Source organism: Cervus elaphus, chromosome 9 (assembly GCF_910594005.1).
Source record: "Cervus elaphus chromosome 9, mCerEla1.1, whole genome shotgun sequence".
Taxonomy (NCBI): Eukaryota; Metazoa; Chordata; class Mammalia; order Artiodactyla; family Cervidae; genus Cervus; species Cervus elaphus.
The window spans coordinates 45,430,779-45,455,938 of record NC_057823.1 but is presented as its reverse complement, the minus strand read 5'-3'; the positions used below and the strand labels follow the sequence as shown (position 1 = coordinate 45,455,938).

Below are 25,160 nucleotides of genomic sequence, written 5' to 3'. Positions count from 1 at the left end.
CATTGAAAGAATTAAAAATCATTGAAAGAATTTTAAAAAATCATTGAAAGAATTACACTAGAAAATATTCATTTAATGCAAGAAAGCAGTAGTCTGAGGACTAAAAGAGATGTGACATGTAGAAGGGACAGGAAGAGGGGCATTTTGGGTCTAGGGGAGAAGGTGCCTTTCTCCCCGGCTCTCTGAGCTGGTCTGTTGGTTAGGGCAGGGCTTTCTGGCTATTTGAGTTCATTGCATTATCTCCAGTCCAGCACACTGGAGCCATCTAGGACATTTTCAAATAACTTTTTCCCTAAAATCTTGCTTGTGATTTTTACAGTGAAGTGACAGCCCCATCCTTTCACATGGCAGGGGGAACTCTGCAGGTGGGAGCTCATCCCACCCCACCTCCCTGCCCCCAGGTTCCTGGCCCACCACCACAACCTTCAGCTCCACAAGCTGCACCCCACAGGCCCCAAACTGGGAGTCCCACCACCCCTGCCCACAGCCAATGCCTGGAAAGGTGAGCAGCCTGCCTGAAGCCACAGTCCAGGTGTCACTTCTGCAGGGGTGCAAGGGACCTGGCAAGCCCCACCCAGATCTGTCTAAACTCCTCTTCCTCGGCACCCAGCAAGTGGCTCAGTGGACCCCAGCGCCCAAGGCCCCTCACAGGGTGTCTGCAGCTCTGAGCAGGCCCCCAACCCCAGGCTCCAGACCTCAAGACCCCCATACTTGCTGAGGAGGACCCGGCTCCCCGCACGGGAAGGGGCTACTCCCAGCAGAGGGAAAGACGGACACAACGTGGGTTTCTAGTCCAAACGCACTTTCTTTATTCAAACTGGTCAGCGCGGATGCCCTGAAGCCCCGAGCACGGGAGATGGGCCAGCCTGGCCCCCTGGTTCTGGATGGCGGGCGGACACAGGCGGGAGTGGCCCCACAACGCACCTGCAGATATGGCCAGGCACGCCAGTCGACAAAAGCAGAGAAGAAAACAAAAAACAAAACACACTCAGTAGATTTCTTCTTTATGCTCCCAGAGTTTCTGGACCAAGTCCCAACCCTCAAAGCCAGGAGCGAGGGACTAAAAACGCCCCTCACCTCCACCAGTGCCGACGGAAACCCTGTTTTAAATTAAAAAATAAGCGAGTATACATCGTAGAAAATTTCTCTTAAAAATCTCACAATTTGTAAATGTATATTTTTTTCTTTAACATAAAAGTTTACAATATACGGTAAAATAAAGGCTCAGGAAAATAATTTCCAAAAAAAAAAAGGAAGAAAAAGAAACCTGAAGTTTTGAATTAAAGCTGAAGAATTTTTTTTAAACCCTGTTGTTGAACCAGTGACTTTTTTTTTATTGTGCTGATGGGTTAGAGAAAGAAATATATTTAAAAACCTCAGTCCAGGTACCCACAGCCACCTCCAAAAGCCTCCCCCCCTCCCCCCACGGTCGAGTCGGTATTTCCACCAAGTTTGTGATTGTCACGAGTTCACAAGTTTGAATCCTGGTCTCAGCCGCCTGCCGTTCGCAAGGAGGGGCCGCGGCTAGCGTCGGTAGGGATGGAATCCTTGTACGTTGTGGTTCTGACCGCGTCCAAAGCCACTTCCGCCAGCGGGGGGACCCCCTGAGCCAGGCACCGAGGGGCCCCCGTAGGAGGGGGGCTGCTGGCTGGGGTCTGAGAAGCCCTGTCCGAAGCTGGCCAAGTCCTGTCCGTAACCTGCGGGGAAGAGCCCGGTGAGCTGGGGTGGGACCCGGGCAGCCATCTTCACAGAAAAGAGAGTAACTCCGAGACCCCTTCCCACACTTCCTGCCCTGTCTCGGGGCTGGGGGCCTGCGGCGCACCCTTGCGATTGGCGAGGCCTTCGAGCTTGGAAACACAGACACCTGGCCAGACCTGGGGGACCACGGACTCCTACAAAGTTTGTTCTCCAGTGGAACTCAGGGTGGACGTGGCAGATTCCAGGATTTGAAGAAACGTTACAGATCAGGCTGAGCTGCAGAGCTTGGACCCCAACAGTGCTGCCCCTCCTTTGAGCAGGGCCAACCCGCCCCACAAGGCCCCCTGGGTCGGTGGTGCCGACCGTGGGGGCAGAGCTCCAGGGCCAGTGGGGTGGTGACCAGTTGAGATCCTCACCCTGGCAAGGGCCCGTCCCCGAGGGCACCGCCGAGTCCACCCCCGCCCAGAACGGCAGAGGAGGTGCCGTCCGTGGCCCGGGCGCAGGCAGTGGGGACCATGGAGGAGGAGGCACCACCTACCTAGGCCACATCACTGCTCAGCCTGACCAAAAGAGTGTAAACAAAGTGGGGGCCGAAGCCTGGCGGCTCTGGAGAAGAGGTGCCCAGGCCTGGCGAGAGATGAGACCAGGGTGACTGCCCCAGGCGGCCTTGGCAGAGGAGCAGGGGGTGGGGGGGCACATGCTTGCTCAGTTGTTCGTACACCCCCCCAGGGGTCAGCAACACTGCACCCGCCACCGCGGTGATCTGCTCTGGGTGAGGCGAGAACCCACATGACCACAGCCGGGCAAGGCCCCGAAGGCACAAGAGCCCGAGATGTGGGGGTGCTGGGGGGGCATCTGTTCAGCACAAGAGAGCCCCATGCCACCCCACCCCCATTCGAGTTGCTCTCACGGGCCGCAGACCCTGGTCTCCAACACCTACTTGGTGAGCACCCCTTGGTGAAGCTGGATGCCCACTGACGCCGCACGGCCCCCAAGCCCACCCTGCGCATGGCAGATCCAGACACCCACGGCGCAGGCCCGCTGGGGCCCCCACCCCCACAGGCCCCGACACGGGTGCCGAGCCACAAATGCTCCTCCACACCAGCACCCTGGCCAAGAGCCCACCTCAGGCCTGCTCAAGTTTGGGCCCTGCAAGCAATCCCACAGCCCTGTGGTACCCACCCCCCAGGTGGATGGGGAGCAAGGCACTCACCATACTGGCTGTACGGGAAGTCGGGCTGGGCGGTTGGTGGTTTGCTCATGTCCGGGGCGGCCTGAGATGGAGGTGGCGGGAAGGCCAGAGGTGCGGCCCCGGGAGTGGCCGGTGGTGGGGGAACCCCCGGAGGGGCAAACTGATCTGGTGGGGGAGGTGGAGGTCCGTAGCCGAAACCTGTGGACAGACAGGAGACAGACACAGACGCGGTGCTCACACTCTTCAGCCGCCAGGACCACATGCATCCACTGCAGCTGCCCAGCCTGCAGCCCAGGGAATGACCCTACTGGGCAGACAGCGACCAGCCAGTGGCCTGGCAGAGTGAGTGGGGCCGCGTTCCAAGCCCAGGGTCCCAGGAGGATTGGAAGTGTGGGTGTCCATGAACAAAGACCTGCTCTTTCCTATTAGAAATGAAAGTGACCTAGGGCTGGACGGGAGTGGGAGCCTGACTTGGTTGTCGGGTGGCTCTCATGCCATGGCAGGGCTACAAAACTGCAGTGTCTTGGGTCCCTGGTCACAGATGGCCACTCAGCCCAGGGTCGGAGCAGGACGGAAGGGGGAGGACTGCTCCTGCCAGCTGAACGACATGCCCCAGCAACCCCACCTGCCGGCCCAATGGGGTCAATGGGGACACTCCTCTTTTGGTGGACACAGGTTGCTGGGGACAAAGAATCCAGCCGAGTGGACAAGGTTAGTCCAGCCCTCACCTGAGGTGTGGGGAGCCGGCTCTCTGTGCTGATATGCCCCAGGCCCACCCCCACGGGCCCGAGGCACTTACTGAACTGTGGGGGCGCGCCGTAGCCCTGGGGGAAGCCCTGGGGAGGTGGGAAGCCTCCAGGAGGGGTAGACACAATGTAGGAGGTAAAGGGTGGGGGCGGTGGGGGGGCTCCTCTTCCTGCGGGGGGCGGTCCATAGCCACCTGGAACACAGCATACAGGTGAGGCAGAGAAGCCCTCTTTCCCGCCTGCCCTGCCCCACCCTGCTCAGATCCTGCTCTTCTAGGTTTTCTTCCAACAGGGACTTACCGATCGCCTGTCCTGCCGGCACCCACATTCCTGCAAGGAGACAGGGGGGGTGGGGTGTGCCACATCAGCACCAGGTATGGATTGGGAGACCCTGCCCCCCCAAGGGACCCAATTTCCTGACACATCTCAGGTGCAGGGGGAAGACGTCAGAGCAGCTCCAGGGACACCCAATGGGGAGGCTGTCAGCCAGGAGAGTGGGGACTCGGGGTGTCCTCCGGCCAAGTGCTGGTTCTTTCCCTGCGACGGGCGTGAGAGCATCCGGTCTCACTAGCTGGTTTCCTATAGCTATGGCTCATTTTGCAATAAAAAACACTTTTAAAGCCAGCTCTGAAGAGACCAGGGTGAAGCTTGGAGCCAGGCAGAAACAGCTCTACAGCTCAGGATACTGGTATTCTTCCTTGGACGCCGGCCCTTCTCTAGGTTTCTAAAGGGCATGGAGGCTCCTGGCCATCCTAAGTGGTCTGTAAAAGGTCCACCCATGCTACATGGCAAGCCCAAAGCCAGGGGAGCTGGAACAGACCCAAAGGGCCCATAAGGCAGGGCTCATGTTTCCTCCCTGCTTCTCTGAGGATACAAGTGGAGCTCTGAAGACATTCTGACCCGACCACGTCCACTCCAGCCTCAGTGCTTGCCCTGGGGGCAAAGCTGGCTGCTGGGCATGACCCCTGACCTCCCCTGAAGGTACCGCCCCAGCAGCCCTGGCGCCTGGGGGTGGCAGAGGGGACAGACCCACTCGGCCCCGGGCGAGGATGCTTCCCCGTTCTGGCTCCCGTATCCCACATGGCCCACCCAGGTGCCAGAGCTGCAGGAAGCTCCTGGGGCTGGCGGGCAGGCAGCACCCTTACCTTGTGGGCCATATCCCTGTTGCCACGTAGGCGGGGGCTGGCCCGCCCAGCCATTGGCGGCATTGGGCACGACCCGGCTGCCCCACTGGCTGGCACCTGGCTGTCCCGGCGCTTGGCTCTTGCTGTCTCGAGGTTCGGCCCGTTTAACTTCCACCTGGACAAACCAAGCTCTGATTTAGGGAGACGTCAGGGGTCTCAAGCCCCCTTCCCTTCAGACACACCCTCAGGTAACTTACGACTACACTTAGCATCTTATTATGACTTAAAACTAAATACTTAACTATAAACCTTATTTAGACTAGTAACTTTTTTCTTAAAAATTTTTAATTTTTTTGGCTAAAAAAATGTTTCTCAGGTACAACAGATCCAACTATAAAACATGTAAGGCCCCACCCACTGCAGACAGGGCTGAGGACCAAGAGTCTGCAGAGTTCTGTGTATGACAAGGGGTCTTTGGGTCAAGGTAAGGGACGGTGTAGGCCCAGGGACACAGAGGCCAGGCTCCTCCCCACAAGCACAGCCCTCCTCCTGGCCGCTCCGGCGGGAAGGCCCTCTCCAGAGCCCCCACCTGCCTGCGCTTCCAGCTCATACCTGAGAAACACAGTTGGTTTACTTAGGTTTTGTATTTAAAATGTCTAATGGAAGATAAAAGACTTACCTTCCCCAGGCTAACGCTTAAAGAATCTCAATTAACTCAAAATAATGTCAGAGGGGATGGATGTGATAAGAGAATCTTACATTACATCTAACAAAAAAGTAAACAAACATGCAATAAAATGGACATTTGAATCAGTAAGCAATCTTCATACTGTGTTAGGTCAGCAGCCCAGGAGCCTTCCCTTTTGGAGGTGCCAGGAGCCACTGCATGCGGAAGGCGGGCGGAGGACCAGGTGCCCGCCCTGTAAGGCTGCATGCCCCCCTTACACAGCCTTTTCAGTCTGGGCCCACAGACAGCAGACCCCCAACTCCAGGGCTCCATCAGCACTCAAGAATCCCCAGGTGCTCTTGTTTGTAGGATAAATTTTAATGAGAAAGAGACAATGAATTCACTGGAGTAGTCCTTGGGGTCTCGGAGTCTGACAAACATTGTGTATTCAGGACCCCGTCAGCTTGGCCTAACCCCTTTCTGTAAGAGGACAAGGAGAGCACAGAGGCACAAAGACCCCGCCTTCCGATGCCCCAAGGACGCTCCACAGAGGGGAACAAAACCCCTGCTAGCTCGGGGCGGTGTGACAGCAGGACATTTCAAAGAACTCAAATTAATGAGTCTTCACACTTTCCTTAAGGGAATAAGGTTCCTGCTTACAAAGCAAAGCAGCCCTTGTGATTAAAAAAAACAAACAAACCTACTCTTCCTGGCCTGTACTCAGGTTTTAATTACAAGTGGGCCCCTGCCCTTTGAGACAGGGCTGAGGCTGGACTCTGCCCCTGGGAGCAGACCCCGCCCTGAGGAGGTCCTCACTGCTCCCCAGCTGTAACCATCACAGGACCTTGAGCAGGGTACACAGGCACCTCGGAACCTGCGTTCATGACGGCACGCACCCCGGAGATCTACATGCCAACCCTAAACTAGCCATTGATGAACGCCTAGAACAGCCTGTGTCTTCTGCAAAGCAGGCTCAGGTGGAGCTGACCCAGCTGCCCATCTGTGATGCAAGGGACAGAGGGGCCACCCTGGGCCATGTTCCCTCTGTGTCTCAGCTGATGGGGTAGCCGGGGCTCTGGCAGAGGGGACTGGGCTTGCCTCAGGGACGAGGAGCCGGGGGCCTGGGGGATGGGGAGAGGAGGGGTCAGGCCACTTTCTGAGTTTCCCTCCGAGGCAGCAACACAGTATGAAGATGAAACAACCAGAGGTCACTTGACTGCATGGAGTTAAGAACTACCAGGAGCATGTGGTCGGACCGAGTTCACAGTAAGTGACCCAATTTGGAAACCAATCCTTCAGGATGTTTACGTTGCCTTCAGTTTTACACGGAACCAGTTCTCAAAGGTTCGCGGCCCGGCACGTTCCGGGCCGGCATGGGACAGTCAGGGAGGGGACACACATCTGAAGGAGAGGTCACTGAAACCAAGCCTGAGGCAACCCGCGACTTCACTGGACGCAGCCCGCCCACCCCCCCGGCCATCCCCAGGGGCTCTAGAGCCAGGGGCTCCTGAACCAGGTCCGACCCACAGAAGGGTCCCAAGACCACTCGCCCGGCCCTTCTCCTGCCAAGGGATCTCCTCTCCAGTGAAATCCCTAGGTTGCCTAAGACTTGGTTTGGTCTTAAGGTAAAATAAAACTACAACTACACACTTTTTTGCCCATGATGTCGTGAAAATGCATGTTGACAGCCTGGTCCACTGATTGTTCGTCCTCGAAAGTAATAAATCCAAAACCTAGCCAACGACGAAGAGTGAATCAAGGTAGCAGGGTGTTGTGACACAAAACAGGATGATGAACAGTATTAGGGACGGGCCGAGGGATCGACCAAGGGTTTCAGCGAAGCTGGTGTGTGAGGCTGCGGGGCAAGAGCTGATCTCAGCCCAGACGCTGGGGCCAGTTATAAATCAAAGACGACCTTGGGACCCCTGGGCGCATCTTAGCCACCATCTGGACAGTGGGGTGGTGAGGGCCCAGCGGGCAGGCAGCCCCAAATGTGTTATGGGTGCACTTGTGCTTTTCTGAAACCCAGGGTCCTCCCCCTCGGCTGGCAATCGCTCGGCAGCTAGTGCTGACAGCAGCCGTACACTGCTCTAGCGTTAACGGAGGCACGTCTCTACCACAGTGAGAGCCTCGCCAAGCTTGCCCAACACTGTTGGGTAAGCCCGAGGAGTCCTGCCCAAGTACCATACGTATGCACACAGTGTCTATATCTGTACATATCTACGGACTAAATACACAGAGATACAGGCCACAGGGGGTTCCAGCAGCTCAAACACTGCTGTCAGCAGCAAGAGCAAGAGGCACCATGTCATCAAAAGGACAATTTTAACGGGAAAGACAATTTAGTGCTTCCCAAACACAAGAGAGTGCAGTATAAACGAAGTTTGCTGGTCTGGTGGGTGGGCCGCCTGGCTAGCCTGCGTTTCCAGCCCTCGGGCTGCTGTTCGTCCCTGGGGGACCATCTGCGCTGAGCACTAAGACCACTCATGGCAGCAACTGCCAGAAAACCCCGCAGAACAAAGGACAGGCCAGGGAAGGGCCGAGCAGGGTCAGAAGAGGGGCGCAGGGGAGGGACGAGGGTGCAGGGGAGGAGCGGGGCTCAGAGCTTCCAGGGATGTGGACACAGGATGGGGCAGCCCTGGGATCCTGGCCTCTCAAGCTGAACAAAGAGGGATGTGGGTCCACGGTCGCAGGGACCGTGGGGAAAGACTCCTGGCAGAACCGAGGTGGGAAGAGGACAAAGACGGGGAAAAATAGCAGCTTAGCTCAGAAGTGTGGGCGCCAGCCTTGTGGGGTGGGCCAGCTTTCTAGCACATACGTGTGTCCAAGCATGACACACGCACACAGCCTGAGCCCGCACACCACATGAGAAGAAACAAGAGACAGACCAGAGAAGACAGGCCAGGCAATAGGGATGTGGGGGGTGGAGGGGCAGCGTGAGGGAGCAGAGGCAGAGCCGGGTGCATGGGGATCGAGCCCTGGGAGGGGCACGGATGCTCAGATGGACTGTGTGACAGGGAGGGAGGGGGAACAGGGGCTGCACGGAAGGCTCAGGAAGAGAAACTGGGGACAAGCTATCTGGGGCACCTGCTGACCAACTGCTGCTCCTGGTGTGGTGCCCACCCTCTGCCCACCTAGCGCTGGGGGACCCACGGGGACTCGCCAAGGCCCACGGCTAAGGATGGCAGGACCCACACAGAACGCGGATACGCGGGTCAAGCCTGGAGTGCCCTCCTGCCAACCCCTCCTGCCCAGACCCCGCCCAGGCAGCCCGGCGCACCCCGGGGCCCAGGCCAAGGATGGCAGGCAGCCCTGCAGGGGATCTAAGAGCAGCCTCAGGACCCCATGTCCCAAGATGCCCCCGAATCGGAGGCAAGTGGTGGAGCACAACATGGGTGATGAGCGGCATGTGAGAAAGTGAACGTTTTCTCCAAGTGCAGGAGGGTCTGAAGCCACAGGGCTCGCGGTCCTTAGAGTGCAAGAGGCGGTGAGTCGTGGGGAGGGACCCCGGGGTGGGCCCTCTAGGGATGCGTCTGTCTGTCAAGGCGACATCACCGCTGAGGAAGCGGAACAGAAACACACTGAAACTTCGTTTACACCCCACTGGAGCAAAGCCCGCTCCCTCCTCTGACTGCGGGACTGGCCTGTACCTGTGTGATATAATTTAGCACCTGGAGAAGAGAAATCTAAAGAGATATCGTTAATCACAAATAATTCACAGAGAGAAAAGGAGAAACAACTTACTTAACATTACTGTACTTTTCTATGAAAACACTTAAGTGCATCACTAAGCAAGTACGTCTATGTAAAGTTAAGACTAAGACTTAACAGCTTAATCAACATGAGGTGAAAGTACGTTACTTAACCATGGAGGAAGAGGAGGGTGAGGTTCAAATGGCAAACTATTCTCCAGCATGGCGGGCGCATGCTGCGGGCGCGCGGCTGGTGCAGTGCCTCCAGGGGCTGGGCAGGGGCCGCGGACTGGACGCACTGGCTCACGAGGCCGGTCCAAAAGCGGTTCAGGAACCAAAACACAGAGGCGGGGACAAATAGCAGCAGCCAAAAAAAAAAAAAGGAAAAGAAAAAAAAACCAAAGGGATCACAAATTGGGTGCCCAGTGTCCCAGCCTTGCAAACCAATGTGGCCGTGCAGGTGTGGGCGGCTGGGGCAGCTTCGCGCCCTCCTGCCTGTCCCATAGACTTCAGGAAAAAGAACAGGAAAAGAAGAAAAAAGCATGGGACGCACCAAAGAAACTCCACGTTCAAGCTGAGCTGGGGGAGACCTAGCCTGACAACATGAAATGAAACCCCCGACTTCACTGAGTGAACTTCAAATAGGAGATGATCATAATTGAGGAAGTTCACCATTTAACAAAACCACTCATCTTTCAGGACACGCTTAAAAACAGAAACCATGCTGAAATTCATGTCAAGTTGGAAAAACTTCCAAAGAATGAGCTTAAAAAACAAAACAAAAATGAAAGGACCCCAAGACTGTACCGCCTGACCTTTGGAAGCAGACAGGCCGGGGCTGCATGGGAAGGACTACGCTAGTCTCGAGTCGCCCTGTGCTGAGGCCAGGCTCGCTACAACCACCACCTAAGTGTGAAATAGTTTGCCATCTGAGGGGGAAGGATAAGGACAAACTCGATCTCTTTTACCTCGAGGCCTCTGCTTTTCCGCATCGTAGATCATGACCACTTCTGTGACCTGTAACAGAGACAGGCGTCTGAGGGCCCTGGTTGGCAGGCAGCATGTCTGCCCACAGCCAGGAGGTCCCGAGGCAAAAGGCCCGCTTCCTGGGGTGTGAGACCCTTGGGGCCGCGAGCAGGCCGAGGGGTGCTCATAGGTGGGGCAGGACCAGTGGTGGGTCACCAGGGGCCCAGGGCTCCATGTGCCAGGACCTCCCACTCAGGGTCAGTGCCCCTGGCCTGGCTGGGCCCGAATGTTCCCCACACTCCCACATCATGCACGGCAGCACGAGTTCCTTGCCAGGCCCTGGGCACACAAAGGCACCCCCCAGACAAGCACACTGCAGCCAGAGAACACGTGCTGAGTGGAAGCTGGAGGTGACCTCGTGCCTCTGCTTAGGACAAAGGATAGCCTCCCTTCCTGACACCTGCAGGCCCCCAAGGTTCTGCCTGCCTCCGGTCTGCCTTATTAGAATTCAGTTCCTATATAAGCCCCCGTGAAGTTCTGAAAGATTTTAGTCTCTTCTGGAAAACAATCCCCTCACACCCTGTCCTGGGGCAGGTGTGTGTGTGGGCAGGGAATGGGACCCAGCCATGTCCAGCACTTCTCCAGACGCGGTCAAGTGCTCTCGACTGCGGGGTTACAACCAGCCGAGGGCCTCCTAGGAGGGGAGCCGGCCCTGTCTGCAGCAAGCACTCCCACTCCTGACTGGCCATGTGGGGTGCTCTGTGCCGTCTTGCCTCCCCAGGACACAGGGCTCTGCCACTCCCGCCCCGATCACGGCTGTGGGCAGGGCGAGGACTCACCACTCCAAATTTCTTGAAGTATTCCCTGAGCTCTGTCTCACCACAATTGTGAGGAATTCCTCCGACAAATATCTTATTTGATTTACTGTTATCGCTCCTGGGTCCTTTCTGCTATTTCAACAAAGAGAGAATGGTTAGTCCACGTGGGGAACCCTCCAAACACACCCTGCTATACAGAGCACAGTCCCTGAAGGCAGACCAGACACCAGAGGGGGACCAAAGAGTCCAGGAGAGCCTCACAGGCCAACAGGGCCCAGGGGCCCAAGTGCCCCAAACATAGTGTCTCCAGCTTGGAGAATGAGCAGCGGGGCCTGCACCAACCCCACTGGTGACCAAAGGTTGGTGGGAAGTTCCTAAACTGAGGACCTTCGCCACCTTCTTCTTCAGGGCCAGATCCCGCCCTCTGAGAACAACCCCTGAAGCTGCCTCCCCCAGGCACCACAGCTGAGAACTCAGCAACTATGTTGCTGGGGGGCCGTGGGCAGGGGTGCTGGTGGTGGGGACACGAGCAGAGGTGGGCAGGCGCGCACACACGTGCGCGCATGCATGCACGCACACACACACCGACCTCCACAGCCACAGGCTCTGCATCTGGGATTCGACCAACCACGGATCAAAAACACTTGGAGAAAAAGAAGTCCAAAGTTTCAAAAGCAAACCTTGAATTTGCCACACGCCAGCCAGCAATTTACACTGTATCAGGCAACTGTAGGCGCTCAGGGATTTGAGCGCCTATGGATTTTGGTCTCCTTGGGCGTCCTGGCCTCAGTGCCCACACAGCACACAGAGGCACGGCTGTGCAGAATACTGAAGGACCTGGGCAGTGTTTCTACCCAGGTGTTCGCTGCACCACTGTTTCTGTGTTTGATGTTTCCTAGCAGACTCAAAAACACACACACCTGGTCTGAGGCCCTGTCTACCATCACAGCTGGGAATCCTGCCAGAAATGAAGGTTCCCAGGTCCTAGCCCTCAACAGCACCAGTCCACCATATCTGGTAGGGCTCTCCTTGAGAACGGAACACTCTGGTGACAGCTGGCCAGGCCCTGGGGGGCACAGGAGGCTCACAGGGTCCCCGAGGTGCGTTTTAAAATAGACAGGCCTCAGCCCTGGAGGGCAGCAGTCAGCAGAGTGCTGAGTGGGGGCAGTGGGAGCAGTCGGTGCGGATGAATACAAGGTTCCTGACAACAAACAGCCAAGAGCGACGGATTCTTAGGTAGACTAATAAGATACTTCTTGGCTACAAGATGAAAAGCTTCCAGCACTGAATCAATCCAAGTGCTCAGGCTCAGCGCCACACAGGAAGGCCTGCTATCGCTCAGTCTGACTGAGCAAGGGCCCCAGGGAAGCATGCAGGAGGGGGCCCCGGCCCCTTACCCAGCCTTCCTTCGGCCGCGTCCTCTCCGGCTGCATCCCCCGAGGCGTGCATGGCTTTGGGTCAATCTGTCGAAAGTTTCAAAGGACCAGCTATTAACAGGAGGCTCGTTTCCCAACAAGAGGGGGTGTTGGCAGTAGAGTCAGGGGTACAGGCCCATCAGGTCGCCCGGGCCACATCCTGGCCCAGCATCCAGTCTAAGTGCAGAGCTGTAACTTTTTTTTTTGGAGCTGTAACTCTTGTAACCCAACCCCAGGGGAAAGCCATCCTTGGCACCCACGCAGTGCTGGGGCACAGGGGCACCAAGCAGGAAGGCGGCAGGTGCCTCCTCAGGGCCGGGCACTCACGTTTCGGCCATCAAGGGTGTGTGGTCTGCTGGCCAGCACCGTGCCCACGCAGTTTGGATCTTTGAATTTGACAAAGCCAAAGCCTCGAGACTGGTTGGTCGTCTTGTCTTTCATGATCACGCAGTCCACGACCTCTCCATACTGGGAAAAGTAGCTGCGCAGCGTCTCTGCTCAGAGGTCAGGACACACACAGCCAGGAGTCAGGCAGGTCACAGGCTACTAGCCTGGCAGCCTGACCTGGAGAGTGTGCAGCCAGTAACCTTTACACTGGTTGACTTGCTGACGTGGGGGCGGTGGATAGGGAAAGGGGGAAGGACAAGTGCCAAGGAAGGGAATATGCACCACGTCTCCCCGGGAAGGAGAATGAGCTGCCAAAGGAGGGACACCTGCAAGGCCTAAGGCCAAACACAGCGACCACCACAAACACCTAACTCTGCTGGCTCCACCTTCAGCCTCTGCCTTCAAAGCCGGTCTCCACCCTCCCTGACCAGAAGCATCAGCACAAGATCAAGTTCCAAAGCGCTGCCCCAGTCTACTCCCAATCAAGTGCCCCCCGCAACCCAGACAGTAAGTCAGTCAAGAATTGAAAAGCTAATTCTCACAACTTGAAGGCAAGGTCACAAGCCCACAGCCCATCTGCACTTACCTTGGGTGGTGCTCCAGTCAAGACCGCCCACGAAGAGCTTCCTACAATTCAACAAGAAAACATTCAGGGTCAGGAGGGTTCTGTGCAGGATGTTCCTAGCGGCCCAGTGGTTAGGACTCCGCACCCTTACTGCCAAGGCCTGGGTTCAATCCCTGGTCAGGGCACCAAGACCCCACAAGGTGCATGGCACAGCCAACGGCCACAGAGGGATCTGCCTGCGGGGCTGCCCGTATCGGGCTCACCCTAGGGTGGTCACCTGGGGGCATGGCCATGGTATGGCATGAAAAATGCCACCGGAATTTGCCCAAACGGCCGGAGTATGAGTCACAACATCCAGAGCTGCACACAAATTTTGACCTCAACCACAGTAAGAGACTGCCACCTCCAACCCTGCCAGTGCGGGAGTGGGATCACGCAGCCCCTTCCCAACTGCTCTGCAAACACCGAACACCTTCAAGGTCCACATCTGAGACCCCATATGGCAAACTCAAGGGGCAGCAGAGGTGGGGCTTTAGGAGAAAGCGAGGGTACCCAGTACATGGGCATGAGTAAGAAGCATCACCAATCGCTGGGGAGGCCCCTGGAGCTCGGACTCAGCCGAGTGGCTTAGGCTGTACTTTCAAGCCAGAGCCCTACTATATGAGAGGAAAATACTGGTGGCCTTCCTGAAACCACAGTTCCCAGAGCCTCCCTGCCTGGTGTCTACACACCTCAGGTTGGGTCCAGAACCTGGGAGCCCACCAGTGCGTGCCACGCTTAGGCTGGCTGAAAGGAGAGATGCCCTGGGCTGTGGGCTCCAACTGGGGCAGGTGTGACCAGTAGGCAAGGCAGGGCACTCTCCATCCTGCCTGTTGCCCCAGAAAAAGGAGTGCCCCAGAAACTGGCACTCTCAGAGTGGCACCTAGGCGCTATCTGGTCCACAGCCAATCCCCCCTTGGATCACAGCCTGGAGACAAAACAGCCCCTTGAGGCTGGCTGCACTGAGCCCCCAGAACCAGCAGCCGGGGCATAGGGACAGACCCACCAGGGCAGTGGCTTCAGCTGTACTCAGGGGTCCCTCCCACTGCAGCTTTCTCCCTGGGGGAGAGAGGCTCAGGGTAGAAGAAACAATTTTCCCACCCCACTTGGGGTGGTAGCCCCTCACGCCCATATACATTCAGGGCGCGTTCCTGGATTGAGGCCAGGGGGCTCACACCCAGCCTCCTGACCATTCTGTCCGTCCCCTACACACCCCTGGGGGGTCAGGCAGGCTCCTCCTGCTCCCTAAGACCCTGGGGAGCATAAGTCCCATCTGTGCCCCACTACCCCAGCGCCTGACACCAAGGCGGGCAAATGACAGAAGGACTTGAGCTGGCCCAGGCCGGTGTGGGCCACCTCTCTGCTCAGACCTTTGGCATAGGCACAAATGGGCTTGCTGTGGAAAAGCAGCTTGGAGAGTAAAAAAAATCTTGAGCATCCTCAGAACACTCAGGACAAACCCCAACTGAGAGGAATACCTGCCTGCTTAGCCTGCATCTGACCAAGATGGGAAGGCCTCAGTGGTGTCCCTCCAAGCCACCCAACCCCCCGCTGCTGCAGAGGGTGGAACTGGTCTGACCAGTCCAGGCTCCAGCCCGTGTTTAAATTTCAAAATCAGACATTAGTGGAAAAGGACGAGAAAGGCCATCCTCTGTGAAGCTGACAACACCGGAACTCGCACTGCAAGTTGGTCAGGGAGCCAACATGGACATTGGGGCTTTCTGATGCTATCACCTCACTGGGTTTGGAAAACAGGACACAGTGGAGTGTCCGCAGAGGCACGCTGGCCCACCAGAGGAGGGCGGGGGACTGCACTTCTGTTCCTGTCACTGCTCTGCAGGCCCCAAGTTACAGAAACTAGGAGGTGAAAACTGAGGAAGTGCCAGGGCTTGGTTGGCACAGGGCACAATGTTGGGAACGAACTGCAGAGCCTAGGCCCAGCACTGTGTTGGGGCTTCATCTATTTTCTCTCCTGTTGCTCCCCGTCTGCAGACAGGAGGTCCTAGGAGATCTCACTAATCCGCGGTGGCGGGGGCGGTCTCAGGGGCACTGAGCAGGATGAGCCGGACACACCTGCGTGGGAACCGGCCTGTGCCCACCCTCCAGCCCAGACTTGCTTGGCACCAGGTGACCTGAGACCTTGGTGGGCGTTTACACGCAATTCAGCAGGTGAAAGGATCAGCTAACCCTGTGTGGCTCCCCCTCCAACGCTGCCCTACTCTGAAGAGTGTCATTCATCCCTCAGCTGCAGTTGAAGCTGGGGGCCCCCACAGACCCTGCACCCCACTCCTCCACCCCTGGGACTGGAGACAGGTAGTCTGTGATAAGTGCAGGCTCCTGGGCCTGTACCCCAACGGCAGAGGGGTGACCGGGTGGCAGGCTCTGAGTAGCATGCCCCGTCTTCTGCCTGCTGACCTGAAACCTGGTCCTGGATGGCTCCTGAGGGCAACCATGTGCCACTTATGCCAGAAAGTCAGCCTTCAGGGGCTTCCTCAACCGGGTTGCCTACAGCAGGCGCCACCCGGTGGACGACAGGCACCACCAGAAGGAGGGCAGGGGGCTGAGGCCAGGTCCATCACGCGAACTGGCAGGCCCTCTCTTCCTCTACAGCCTGTGTTCACGCCTTCCTGCAGCCAGGGGGCCATCCCACTTTGGGCCCTCTGTGACAGACTGGATGACCGAAAACAAGGGGTGATGCAGGGATCTCGCCCCACAGTCTGGGCTTTCCTTTACCTGCAGGTGAGATCACCTCTCATGGACTATGGGGACTGCACACACGAGACCCTAGCCTGGCCTTCACTGGGTGCCCTGAGACAGGACCAGTGTGTTCTCCCCGGCCAGAGTGCTGCCCCCAGCTGACAGTGACCTCTCACCAAAACCTGGCCACAGCACCACCCCCCAAGAGGAAGCACTGCAGGAGCATCAGGGGTGCAAGGTGCAGCAGGCCAGCTCACCAGGAGTGCAGGCTCTCCACTCTAGCTCAGCTATGCCAGGAGTGACCTTGGCCAGGTTCCCTGACCCTCCTAAGCCTCAGTCTGCTCTACCAAGGAGGCTCTGCCCCAATGTCTGGAACCAGACAGGGATCAAGTGGAACAGCCCCCAATCCTCACAGCCAACCGTGCAGGTGGTCCAAGCAGCCCTGGACCCATGTCCTAGCCCCCAGGAGCAGGCGGCCTGGACACATTGGGAACCAGGTCTCAAAAAGCACTCTCTTTCAAACAGGAGACCTGAACAGGACAGTCCTGCCCGCCAGGGGCATCAGGCCAGGGATGTTGTTCCACCCCGCAGTGCCCAGGATAGGTCCAGAACGCGAGACACCTCCTTCCCACCACAAGACGACCCCCCACCAATGGGTGCTCACTCCCTTAGGCCTTGGCAAGCCGGCCTGGCATGCTCCAGGTCCACACTCTGTGACCCAGCCAGAGCTCCACACCAACCACTCCACAGAGAGCTGGCCCACGGAACCGTCGGCTCACCTTTGGAGCCCTTGGAGCTAAGTCACCTGAGCCCCACATGGCCTGCACCCCCACCCACCTCCAGCCTTTGACTACACGCCCCCCAACTTGCCCAGGTCTCTCTCCCAGAGACCCACACCCAGTGCTACTCCCCCCACAGGTCCCCATAAAACCCTCTCCTCAGACACATCGGGGTCCTTCCTCACCAGCCCACGGGCTGCCAGCAGAACTGCATTCACCAGATGAAAGCCCCACTCACTCCTCTTTGTCTCCACAACCTGTCAGCTCCAGGAACCTCAGTCAGAAGACCCTCCTTCAAGTTGACTCTCCAAGGCCATAGCAGAGACCAGGCTACTGCACCGACGGCTCCCTGTGAGGCTACATGTAACAGTGGCCACTCCCCCTGGCCCTTTGCCCTGAGACCTGCCCTGGTTCTACTCTGGCCACCAGGCCATTTTGACAACCAGGATGCTGGAAGCCCAGCCCATCACATCCAGATGCAGGGAAGGTCTGCCTTCAGAGACTCCAGTGCAGAAGCGCAGTTCTCCAGTGGGGTGGCACCCACGCATCACACACTTCCTGAGGATGTGGGTCCCCATCCAAGAGGGGAGCCGCCCCATGGCCTGTCAACCTCCCCCCAAGAGCCACTCGGAGGGGCTGACTGGACAGCACAGTGAAGGCAGTCAGAGAGGACGGAGGGTGCCACCAGTGACCAATCAGACCGTTATATCCCCGCAACATAGGCGATTGCTTCCTCTGAGCACCATGTGGCAACCACCCTGAGTGGGCAACCGTGGTCCCCCCCACACACAAGAGGGCCCATGGTCAGGGAGCCAGCGAGGTCACAAGTACTGCATTGGAACAGCCAACAGAACAAGGAAGTTAAGGTGGACCTGCACTCCCCATAGTTGCCAGAAACAAGGCTCCCACAGGAAACAAACTGAGCGATGCTGTGGGGCAAAGTGATGACCAGTTCCTGGGACACCCGAGATCTACGGCTTTAGAAGTCAGGTGGCCTGGCTGGATTCGCTGGGGTGCCGGGGCAGGGAACACAGCCAGGCAGGTCCCTGATCCCATCCTGGTTCTGCTACCAACTCTGTGGCCTCTCCAGGTTGCCCGTGGGTCTGGGGTGGGTCTACAGTACAGAGGGTGGGACCTTCCAGAACCAGTGGGGATCCTGGCTCTGCCCTCACCCAGGGGCTGGTACAAGCTGTAGAGGGAAACTGCCAGGGAGCCCAGCCTGACTATCTCCTCAAGAACAAGAGGCACGTCTCCTAGATCTAGAGGCTCCCTCCCCTCCAGGTCTAAGGAAGTCAGGAAAAAATCCGTTTGGCTGAGGGAGACTGCTGGCCCCCCTCAAGTCCGGCCCTTTGGGCTACAACTTTCATTCTGCCCACAGGCTAGTTTCCCATCGGAAGTGCTGCAACTTTTCATTTACCGTACACACAACTCAGACTGCCAGGGCCTGCACCTCTCTCCCAAACAGACCAGGCTAGAAGCTAAGTGCCTTCTTTCTGGTGCTCTAAGAGCCGTGGGGACTCTGGATCCGGGACCCCACAAACACATTTTCTGTCTTCTGGTGTAACCTGCTGCCAAAGCCTGGCCAGCCACCCAACGGCAAACAATGACTTACTCACCAAATCAAGCGTTTTGTAAACACCGCATCTGTTCAAAGTGAAAGGCACTCAGAAATGTACACAAGGCCACGGAAACCCAGCCCAGGCTGTTTTGCCATCTTCGCAAAAAGGATTTAACTGTAAAATTATGCTGATGCTATAGGAGCCAGCCTCTGCAAAGAAAACTAGACCAAACCCCTCGACTAGGGCAGAAATGGATTTTCTGGTTCCTCTGGGAGCGCTTCCCTGCTCTCCCGCTCGTTTAGCATTAGGCAAGGCTATAATTAAAAGGGAAAACTTAGCTATAACAAACCTCCTCTCACTAATAGCTGCACCAAGGAGAAGAAAGACCTCAGAAACACCACCGCCAGTCCACCGCCCAAGTTTCCAGGTCTCTATCTCAAACACACCTATGGGGCTTAGATGGGGGCTGAGCAGGAAGGGGCCCGAGCAACATGAAAACAACAGTTGCAGACACCCGATCAGGTGGCGCGGAGGCGCCGAGATGGTGGACGCTTCAGGGTGCTCGGCAAGCAGACCGGGGACCGGCCCCCATGACCTTGGCCCTCGGGCCCTCGGTTTGCAAACCTTCACTTGGTAGTGGAGTGGATGGTGGAGGGGCCGCCGCTGTGAGTCCTGGGTGGGGAAAGCTGGGCGGCGGCAGCACTGGAACCCCCCGCGACCGGGCCGCCACGTGCGCTGAGCCGCCAAGTTCGCTCACGGGCTGGGGGCGTCCTGGACCCCCCAGGTTCCTGTTCGAGGTCCCCGAGGGAAAACACGGGCGCGGGGAAGCTTCTGCCCCCCGCCAGTGGGAAGTACAGGCGCGGGGGCAGACGGGATGCCCCGGACCCCCTAGGTTTCCGACCGAGGGGCCCCGACGGTAAACTCTGGCTAGGCGGCGGGGTCTCCCTCAAGCATTAAACAGTGGGGACCCCCAAGAACCCCCAGGTCAGGTTCGGGGTTCCTGGTCAGGAAGCAGCAGGGCGCCTGGACCTCCAAGACTCCTCGGATTCTCCGGTTGAACCTCGGGGTCTCCGACCACGAGGCGGCGGGGAGACCCGACCCATAGGACTCCCTGGACCTCCGATTCCTGCTCGAGGTCCCAGGCCACGAGGCAGCGGGGCGCCCGGAACCCCAGGGACCCCCGGCCCGTCGCGCCCCCGGACCCCCGGCCGCCGGCTCGGCGCGGCCCCGCGGCGTGACCTTGACGGGCCGGGCCGGTCTGGGCGGGGGCCGGCCGAGGCGGCGGCGCGGGCCGGCGCGTCCTCACCCGATCTCGTCGGCGCCCGAGTTGTTCATGGCGGCGGCGGCGGCGCTCGGAGTCCGGGCCCCCTGGCTCGCTCCCGCCTCCGGAAGGTCACTGGCCCCGGCGCCCTCCCCACAGCCGCGGCCCGGATCTGCGCAACGGCGGCGGCCGCGCTGCCTCCTCCCCTCAGCGCCAACGGTCACCGCGCGCCCCCGCGCCCGCGCCGCCGCCCTGCGCACGCCCGAGCGCGCTCCCGCACGGGGCCTCCGGGGGCGGGGCCAGGGGTGCGCCCGTGTGCGTGCGTGCGTGCGTGCGGCGGGACCCGCGCCGCCGCCGTTCGGCCGCCGCGCTTCGGCCTTCTTCCTCAGCGGCTGCGAGCGTCGCCGCGGGGCATGCTGGGAAGTGGAGTCCCGCGCGCCGGCTCCGACCCCGCCCCGCGGAGGGGGGGCGCGGGCCAAGCTGCGTGCGTGCGCGTGCTGAGAGCGTGTGTGCATGCGCGGCCGCGCGGGGCGCGTGCGCGACCGGGAGCTCTGGGCTAGGCACTGCGGGACGCAGGCGCGGCTGCGGCTTCCTTGTTCGGTCTCGAGTGGGGGCCGGCGGACGCGGGTGGAGTTAGCTCCGGATGTTGGCCACGCTCTCACGTCGCCAGACCGCAGGAGGCGGGGGCCCTACGTTCAGCTCCCTCACCTCAGCTGCTCCAGCTGCCCCAGAAGATACCGACGGTCAGAGAGGCTGAATCACCGGCCCAAGGTCACTCACTCAGGGGAAAAACTAGAATCAAACCCAACAGTTGGCTGTAGATCCAATGATTATGAAAACACATTGAGCCCCTGCCATGTGCCAAGGATGGTCCTGCCAAGGGGTGGGTTTCATCCAGGGTGATTCAGCCTCCTCTGGGGACACTGAGCCATGTCTGGAGATACAGTTTTGGTTATCACCACTGGCTGTGGGTGCTACTGGCACCTAGTGGGTGGAGGCTTGGGGTGCTGCTAAATACCCTACAATGGGCAGGAGAGTCCCCCAACAAAGAATAATCTGCCCACCGCGTCAACAAGGGAGGTGGAGCAACCCATAGACCATGATATGATAAAAACTGACCTGTATGCTGTTGTCAGATGGTGGTTCCTGCTGCCTAGTGACTTTTCACTCACTTTTTCAGCCTCTTGGTAGCCTAACAATATAACTGATTCACCATAAAATCAAATGAACTGTGAGGAATGAAGGAACCAGGTGTCAGGCCAAGAGTATAACATAAAACATTTATAATATACCTCACTTAGGTCACTTTACAATTTGCTAAGCACGTTGGCATAATCGATTCCATGGGAGGAGGGTAACTTATCAGTCCCCATTTGCAGGTGAGAAACAGAGGCTCAGCGGAGGGGGAAAGCAGTGAGCTCAGGTAGCATCAGGGAGGTGTTCTGTCCTTCCCCTGGGACTTTGCAAAGCTTTTCAGGTCAGAAGAAACCTGTAACACTTGGCAGGAGAGGGAGGAGCATGGCCCAAGTGGGAAAACAGATAGACATGCCCTAATGCACACACCCCACTATTAGAAGATCAGAAAATGGGAAACAACCCGTGTGTCCATCCGGGCTTCCTTGGTGGCTCAGCTGGTAAAGAATCCGCCTGCAATGTGGGAGACCTGGGTTCAATCCCTGGGTTGGGAAGATCCCCTGGCAAAGGGAAAGGCTACCCACTCCAGTATTCTGGCCTGAAGAATTCCATGGACTGTATAGTCCATGGGGTTGCAAAGAGTCAGGCACGAATGAGCAACTTTCACTTCACTTCACCTGTCCGTCCATTGTTGATTGGATAAATAAACCACAAGGGCGTGAATGAAATGCACAGGATGTGGTCAAATGAAGGAAGGCAGACATAAATCGCTTAAAATAATGTACTTTTAGGGACTTCCCTGGCAGCCCAATTGTTAAGACAACACCCCTCCATTGCAGGGGGCAGGGGTTCAATCCCTAGTTGGGGAACTAAGATCCTCCATGCAGCAAAATAAATATATAAATAAAAATAAAAACACAGACATTTACTCAAGATAAAACAAGCAGCCATGTACCTGTCACTGAAACCAACACATTTTAGCATTTTTGTAACTTTTGCTTCAGATCTTTTTGAAGAGATGAACTTGACGGCTTGCTTTTCCCTCCTCCCCGTTCACTTCCTTCTTCCCACCCAAGGGCGAACAGTGAATCAAAAACAGGTATGTGCACACTTTCCTGAATGTAACTCCTAACATGGGTTGGTTTAGGCATACCCAATACACAGAATATAGGTTTTGCCCTTTTCTCAATTGCAGTAAAATATACCAGTTACCATTGTAACCATGTATCAGTACAGAGCTCAGTGGCATTAAGCACATTCACACTGTCATGCAGCCCCTCCCCCAATCATCTCCTGACTTTCTCATCTTCCCAAACTGAAACTCTGTCCCCATGAAACACTGACTTCCCATCCCCTCCCCCAGTCCCTGGCCCCACTATCTACTTCCTGTCTCTGGATCTGACACTTCTAGGGACCTCCTGTGAGTGAAATCAAACAGTGTGTGTCCTTCTGTGTCTGGCTTCTCTCACTGAGCATCATGTCTTCAAGGTCCATCCATGTGGCAGCGAGTGGCAGCACTTCATCCCTTTTCATGGCTGAGTGATAGTCCCCTATGTGTGGAAGGACCACATACTGTTTATTCATCACCCATTGACAGACACTTGGGTAATTTCTACCCTTTGGTTATTGTGCATAATACTGCTATGAACATGGATGTACAAATGCCTTTTTGTGTGTCCTAAGTCGCTCAGTTGTGTCTGACTCTGTGCAAGACCCCAGGGACTATAGCACACCAGCCTCCTCTGTTCATGAGATTCTCCAGGCAAGAATGCTGGAGTGGGTTGCCAGGTCCTCCTCCAGGGAATCTACCCAACTCAGGGATCAAACCCACGTCTCTTATGTCTCCTGCATTGGCAAGTGGGTTCTTTACCACTAGTGCCACCTGGGAAGCCCACTGGACCCTTTTAATTTAAAAACTATATGTAACATTGTGTACAGAGAAAACATATGGCATTGACATTGCCTGGTAGAGGAGAGACCTGGACAGGGGGCAGGGATCATGGGGATTTTGTTTTGTCATAGCTGCCAGGTGACATGCACTTATTATTTATTTCTGGTCCATCTCTCAATATGCTTTGAGCTCTGGGTGGGGCCAGGGCAGGACCCCCAGGGTGAGGAACTTGATATGTGCTGAATAACTGGGTGACTTTCATTTTCCAGGAAGGAGCTGCGGGCTGCTCTGGAAGGGGGCTTGGAAGCTTTCTGTTCAGGGCCACACAGTAAATGTTTTCGGCTCTGAACGTCCGTGGCAATGACTCTGTGCTGTTATAATCGGAAAGCACCAGAGTTTATATGGAAACGAATAGCTGTGACTATCAACTTTTTTTTTTTTTTGACTATCAACTTTATTTACAGCCACACCAATGTGACTGTCATATAATTTCCATGTGTCTCAAAATACTTTGATTTTCATTCAACCATTTAAAGATGTAAAAAAAACATTCTTAGCTCACGTACATCCTTGCCTGCTTAGTCACTCAGTTGTATTTGACTCTTTATGATCCCATGGACTGTACCCCACCAGGCTCCTCTGTCCATGGGATTTCCCAGGCAAGACTACTGGAGTGGGTTGCCATTCCCTTCTCTAGAGGATCTTCCCCATCAGGGATCAAACCTGCATCTCCTGTGTCTCCTGCATTGGCAGGCAGATTCTTTATCTACTGACGCTATAACAAAACCACAGAAAGGGGATGTGACCCGCAGGCCAGAGTTTGCCAACTCTATAACGTTGGACTCTTTTGTTCAACTGTGTCACCTTTCTAATCAGAAAATAAATATTTTCCTTCTTTTAAAACATCTTTGAAGACTGCAGTCTGGAGTCAGGTACACACCTGTTCCCATCCTCTCTGCCACTGATTCACTGTGTGTCCTTGAGAAAGTCACCTTCTTTCTCTGAGTCCAAGTCTGTGAAATGCAGATACTAGGGCACGCACGCTAGGCTCTCTTGAGAAAAGTGGACACAAGGAACCACCATGTGTCGTTTATTTGAAGACATCAGCGGGGCAAGAGTAGTCACTCCACTGAGAGAAGAGGACACCAGCCACTGAGGCTGGAACAGAGACCCCTGGGCTGAGTTGCCAGCCAGGTTGTGCTATGCTCTCAGCCACTCTTGGGGATGGAGTCCCGGCTGTTTGCCGGCAACTACTGGGAAGTGGCAGCCTGACCAGACACGGGAGGTTCCATGTCTCCTGACAGCAAAGCTGCAGGTGACAGTGCTGACTCCCTCCTCTGCCCATGGCTTCCTCTTAGCGTCTGAGTGGGCAGCAGCTTCTGAGAGTGACCCCTACCTCATAGGCTCCTGGGGTCCCTACCCTTGTGCACCTGGCTTCTAACCAATAGGACATGACCAGGGTATGAGGATGTCCTGTGACCAGACTGTAAACGGTTCTGACTTCCGTCTTGCTGGAAACCAAGGTGAAAATTCAGGAAGACCCAGGTGGCCAGGAACTGAATGCAGCCAACTTCCGGTGAGCAACCCTGGAAGTGGACCTGTCCCCAGCTGGGGTTTCAGATGAGTCCCCCAGCCCTGGGCAGCATCTCAGTTGCAGCCATGCCACAGGCTGTGAAGCAGAGGACCTGCTAAGCTGCACCTGAATCTGACCCACAGAAAGATGCTAAACTGGGTTGTTTTAAGCGGCTACATTTGGGGCAGTCTGTTATATAGCAATAGCAATGAGGGCTTCTCTGGAGGCTCAGCAGTAAAGAACACACCTGCCAATGCCGGAGACGTGGGTTCGATCCCTGGGTCTGGACGATCCCTTGGGGGATGGAAATGGAAACACACTCCAGTGTTCTTGCCTGGAGAATTTCATGGACAGAGGAGCCTGGCGGGCTACAGTCCATGGGGTCACAGAGAGTCAGACATGACTTTGTGACTGAACAACAACAATAGCTAATGAATACAGCCTGCCTTCCCCTGTCTCTGGCTAGGCATTCTGGGGCATTGCTTGATGGGTGACATTAGTGAGTGCCTCCTGTGTACATGGGTGGCTCAAGGATACTGGGGTGCATGCCTGCAAAGCCCCCACCACAGTGCCCAGCACAGCCGTAACTAGACAACATGAACTCACGTGAGACAAAAAGCAGTGTGAGCCAAGCCCTGGTGCCTGGTGCCTGGGACATCTATTCACCGTGCCTCTTCCTGAGAGTCTCTTCCATCCAGACCATATGAGAACCAGTGTACCCCCAAGATTTAATCAAGCACTTTCTGTGTACCAGGTGGGTCAGACAGACCTTAAAGAAATACCTTCAGTGAGTAAAATACCAAAGAGAGGTACCAGAGATAAAACAGCTTCAAATGGGCTGTACTCAGCCTGGAAGGGGGGTGCCTCCCAGAGGAGGTGTGGCTGCAGCCATGAAGCAGAAAGAGAAGACAACCAGGCCAGGAGAGTAGAGAAGCTGTCTAGGCAGGGGAGAGTGTG

At 56.6% G+C, this 25,160-nt stretch overlaps 1 protein-coding gene and 1 long non-coding RNA gene across 7 annotated transcripts; one reads left to right on the top strand and one right to left on the bottom strand.

Moving 5' to 3' along the window:
* Nucleotides 1-785: 785 nt before the first annotated feature.
* Nucleotides 786-19,877, bottom strand: DAZAP1 (DAZ associated protein 1). 6 transcript variants are annotated; one of them, XM_043912693.1, is made up of 12 exons: nucleotides 19,651-19,871; nucleotides 13,292-13,332; nucleotides 12,646-12,812; nucleotides 12,301-12,366; nucleotides 10,925-11,032; nucleotides 10,088-10,136; nucleotides 7,078-7,160; nucleotides 4,782-4,935; nucleotides 3,937-3,966; nucleotides 3,690-3,830; nucleotides 2,912-3,088; nucleotides 786-1,697 (listed from the first exon to the last, which is right to left on the bottom strand). In XM_043912693.1, the coding sequence occupies exons 1-12, from the start codon at nucleotides 19,677-19,679 to the stop codon at nucleotides 1,525-1,527; spliced, it is 1,218 nt and encodes a 405-aa protein (XP_043768628.1). In that variant the 5' UTR covers nucleotides 19,680-19,871; the 3' UTR covers nucleotides 786-1,524. The 6 variants fall into 6 exon arrangements, with proteins under 6 accessions (XP_043768628.1, XP_043768627.1, XP_043768630.1 ...); XM_043912692.1 differs by having other exon boundaries at nucleotides 10,925-11,035; nucleotides 19,651-19,870; XM_043912695.1 differs by lacking the exon at nucleotides 19,651-19,871 and adding an exon at nucleotides 19,584-19,605 and having other exon boundaries at nucleotides 10,925-11,035.
* A 266-nt stretch (nucleotides 19,878-20,143) lies between these two features.
* Nucleotides 20,144-23,233, top strand: LOC122700091. Its single transcript, XR_006342723.1, has 3 exons — nucleotides 20,144-20,376; nucleotides 21,744-21,838; nucleotides 22,900-23,233. It is a non-coding gene; the product is annotated as an uncharacterized LOC122700091 (long non-coding RNA).
* Nucleotides 23,234-25,160: the final 1,927 nt, after the last annotated feature.

Coding starts and splice junctions, on each gene's coding strand:
- DAZAP1 (XM_043912692.1), bottom strand. CDS start 19,679: ATGAACAACTCGGGCGCCGACGAGATCGG. Junction 4,936..7,077: donor ACGACATCATGGGCAAAAAA/GTGTGTAGTTGT, acceptor TGGTTTGTCCAG/GTGGAAGTTAAACGGGCCGA. Junction 1,698..2,911: donor CTTCCCGTACAGCCAGTATG/GTGAGTGCCTTG, acceptor TCTTCCCCGCAG/GTTACGGACAGGACTTGGCC.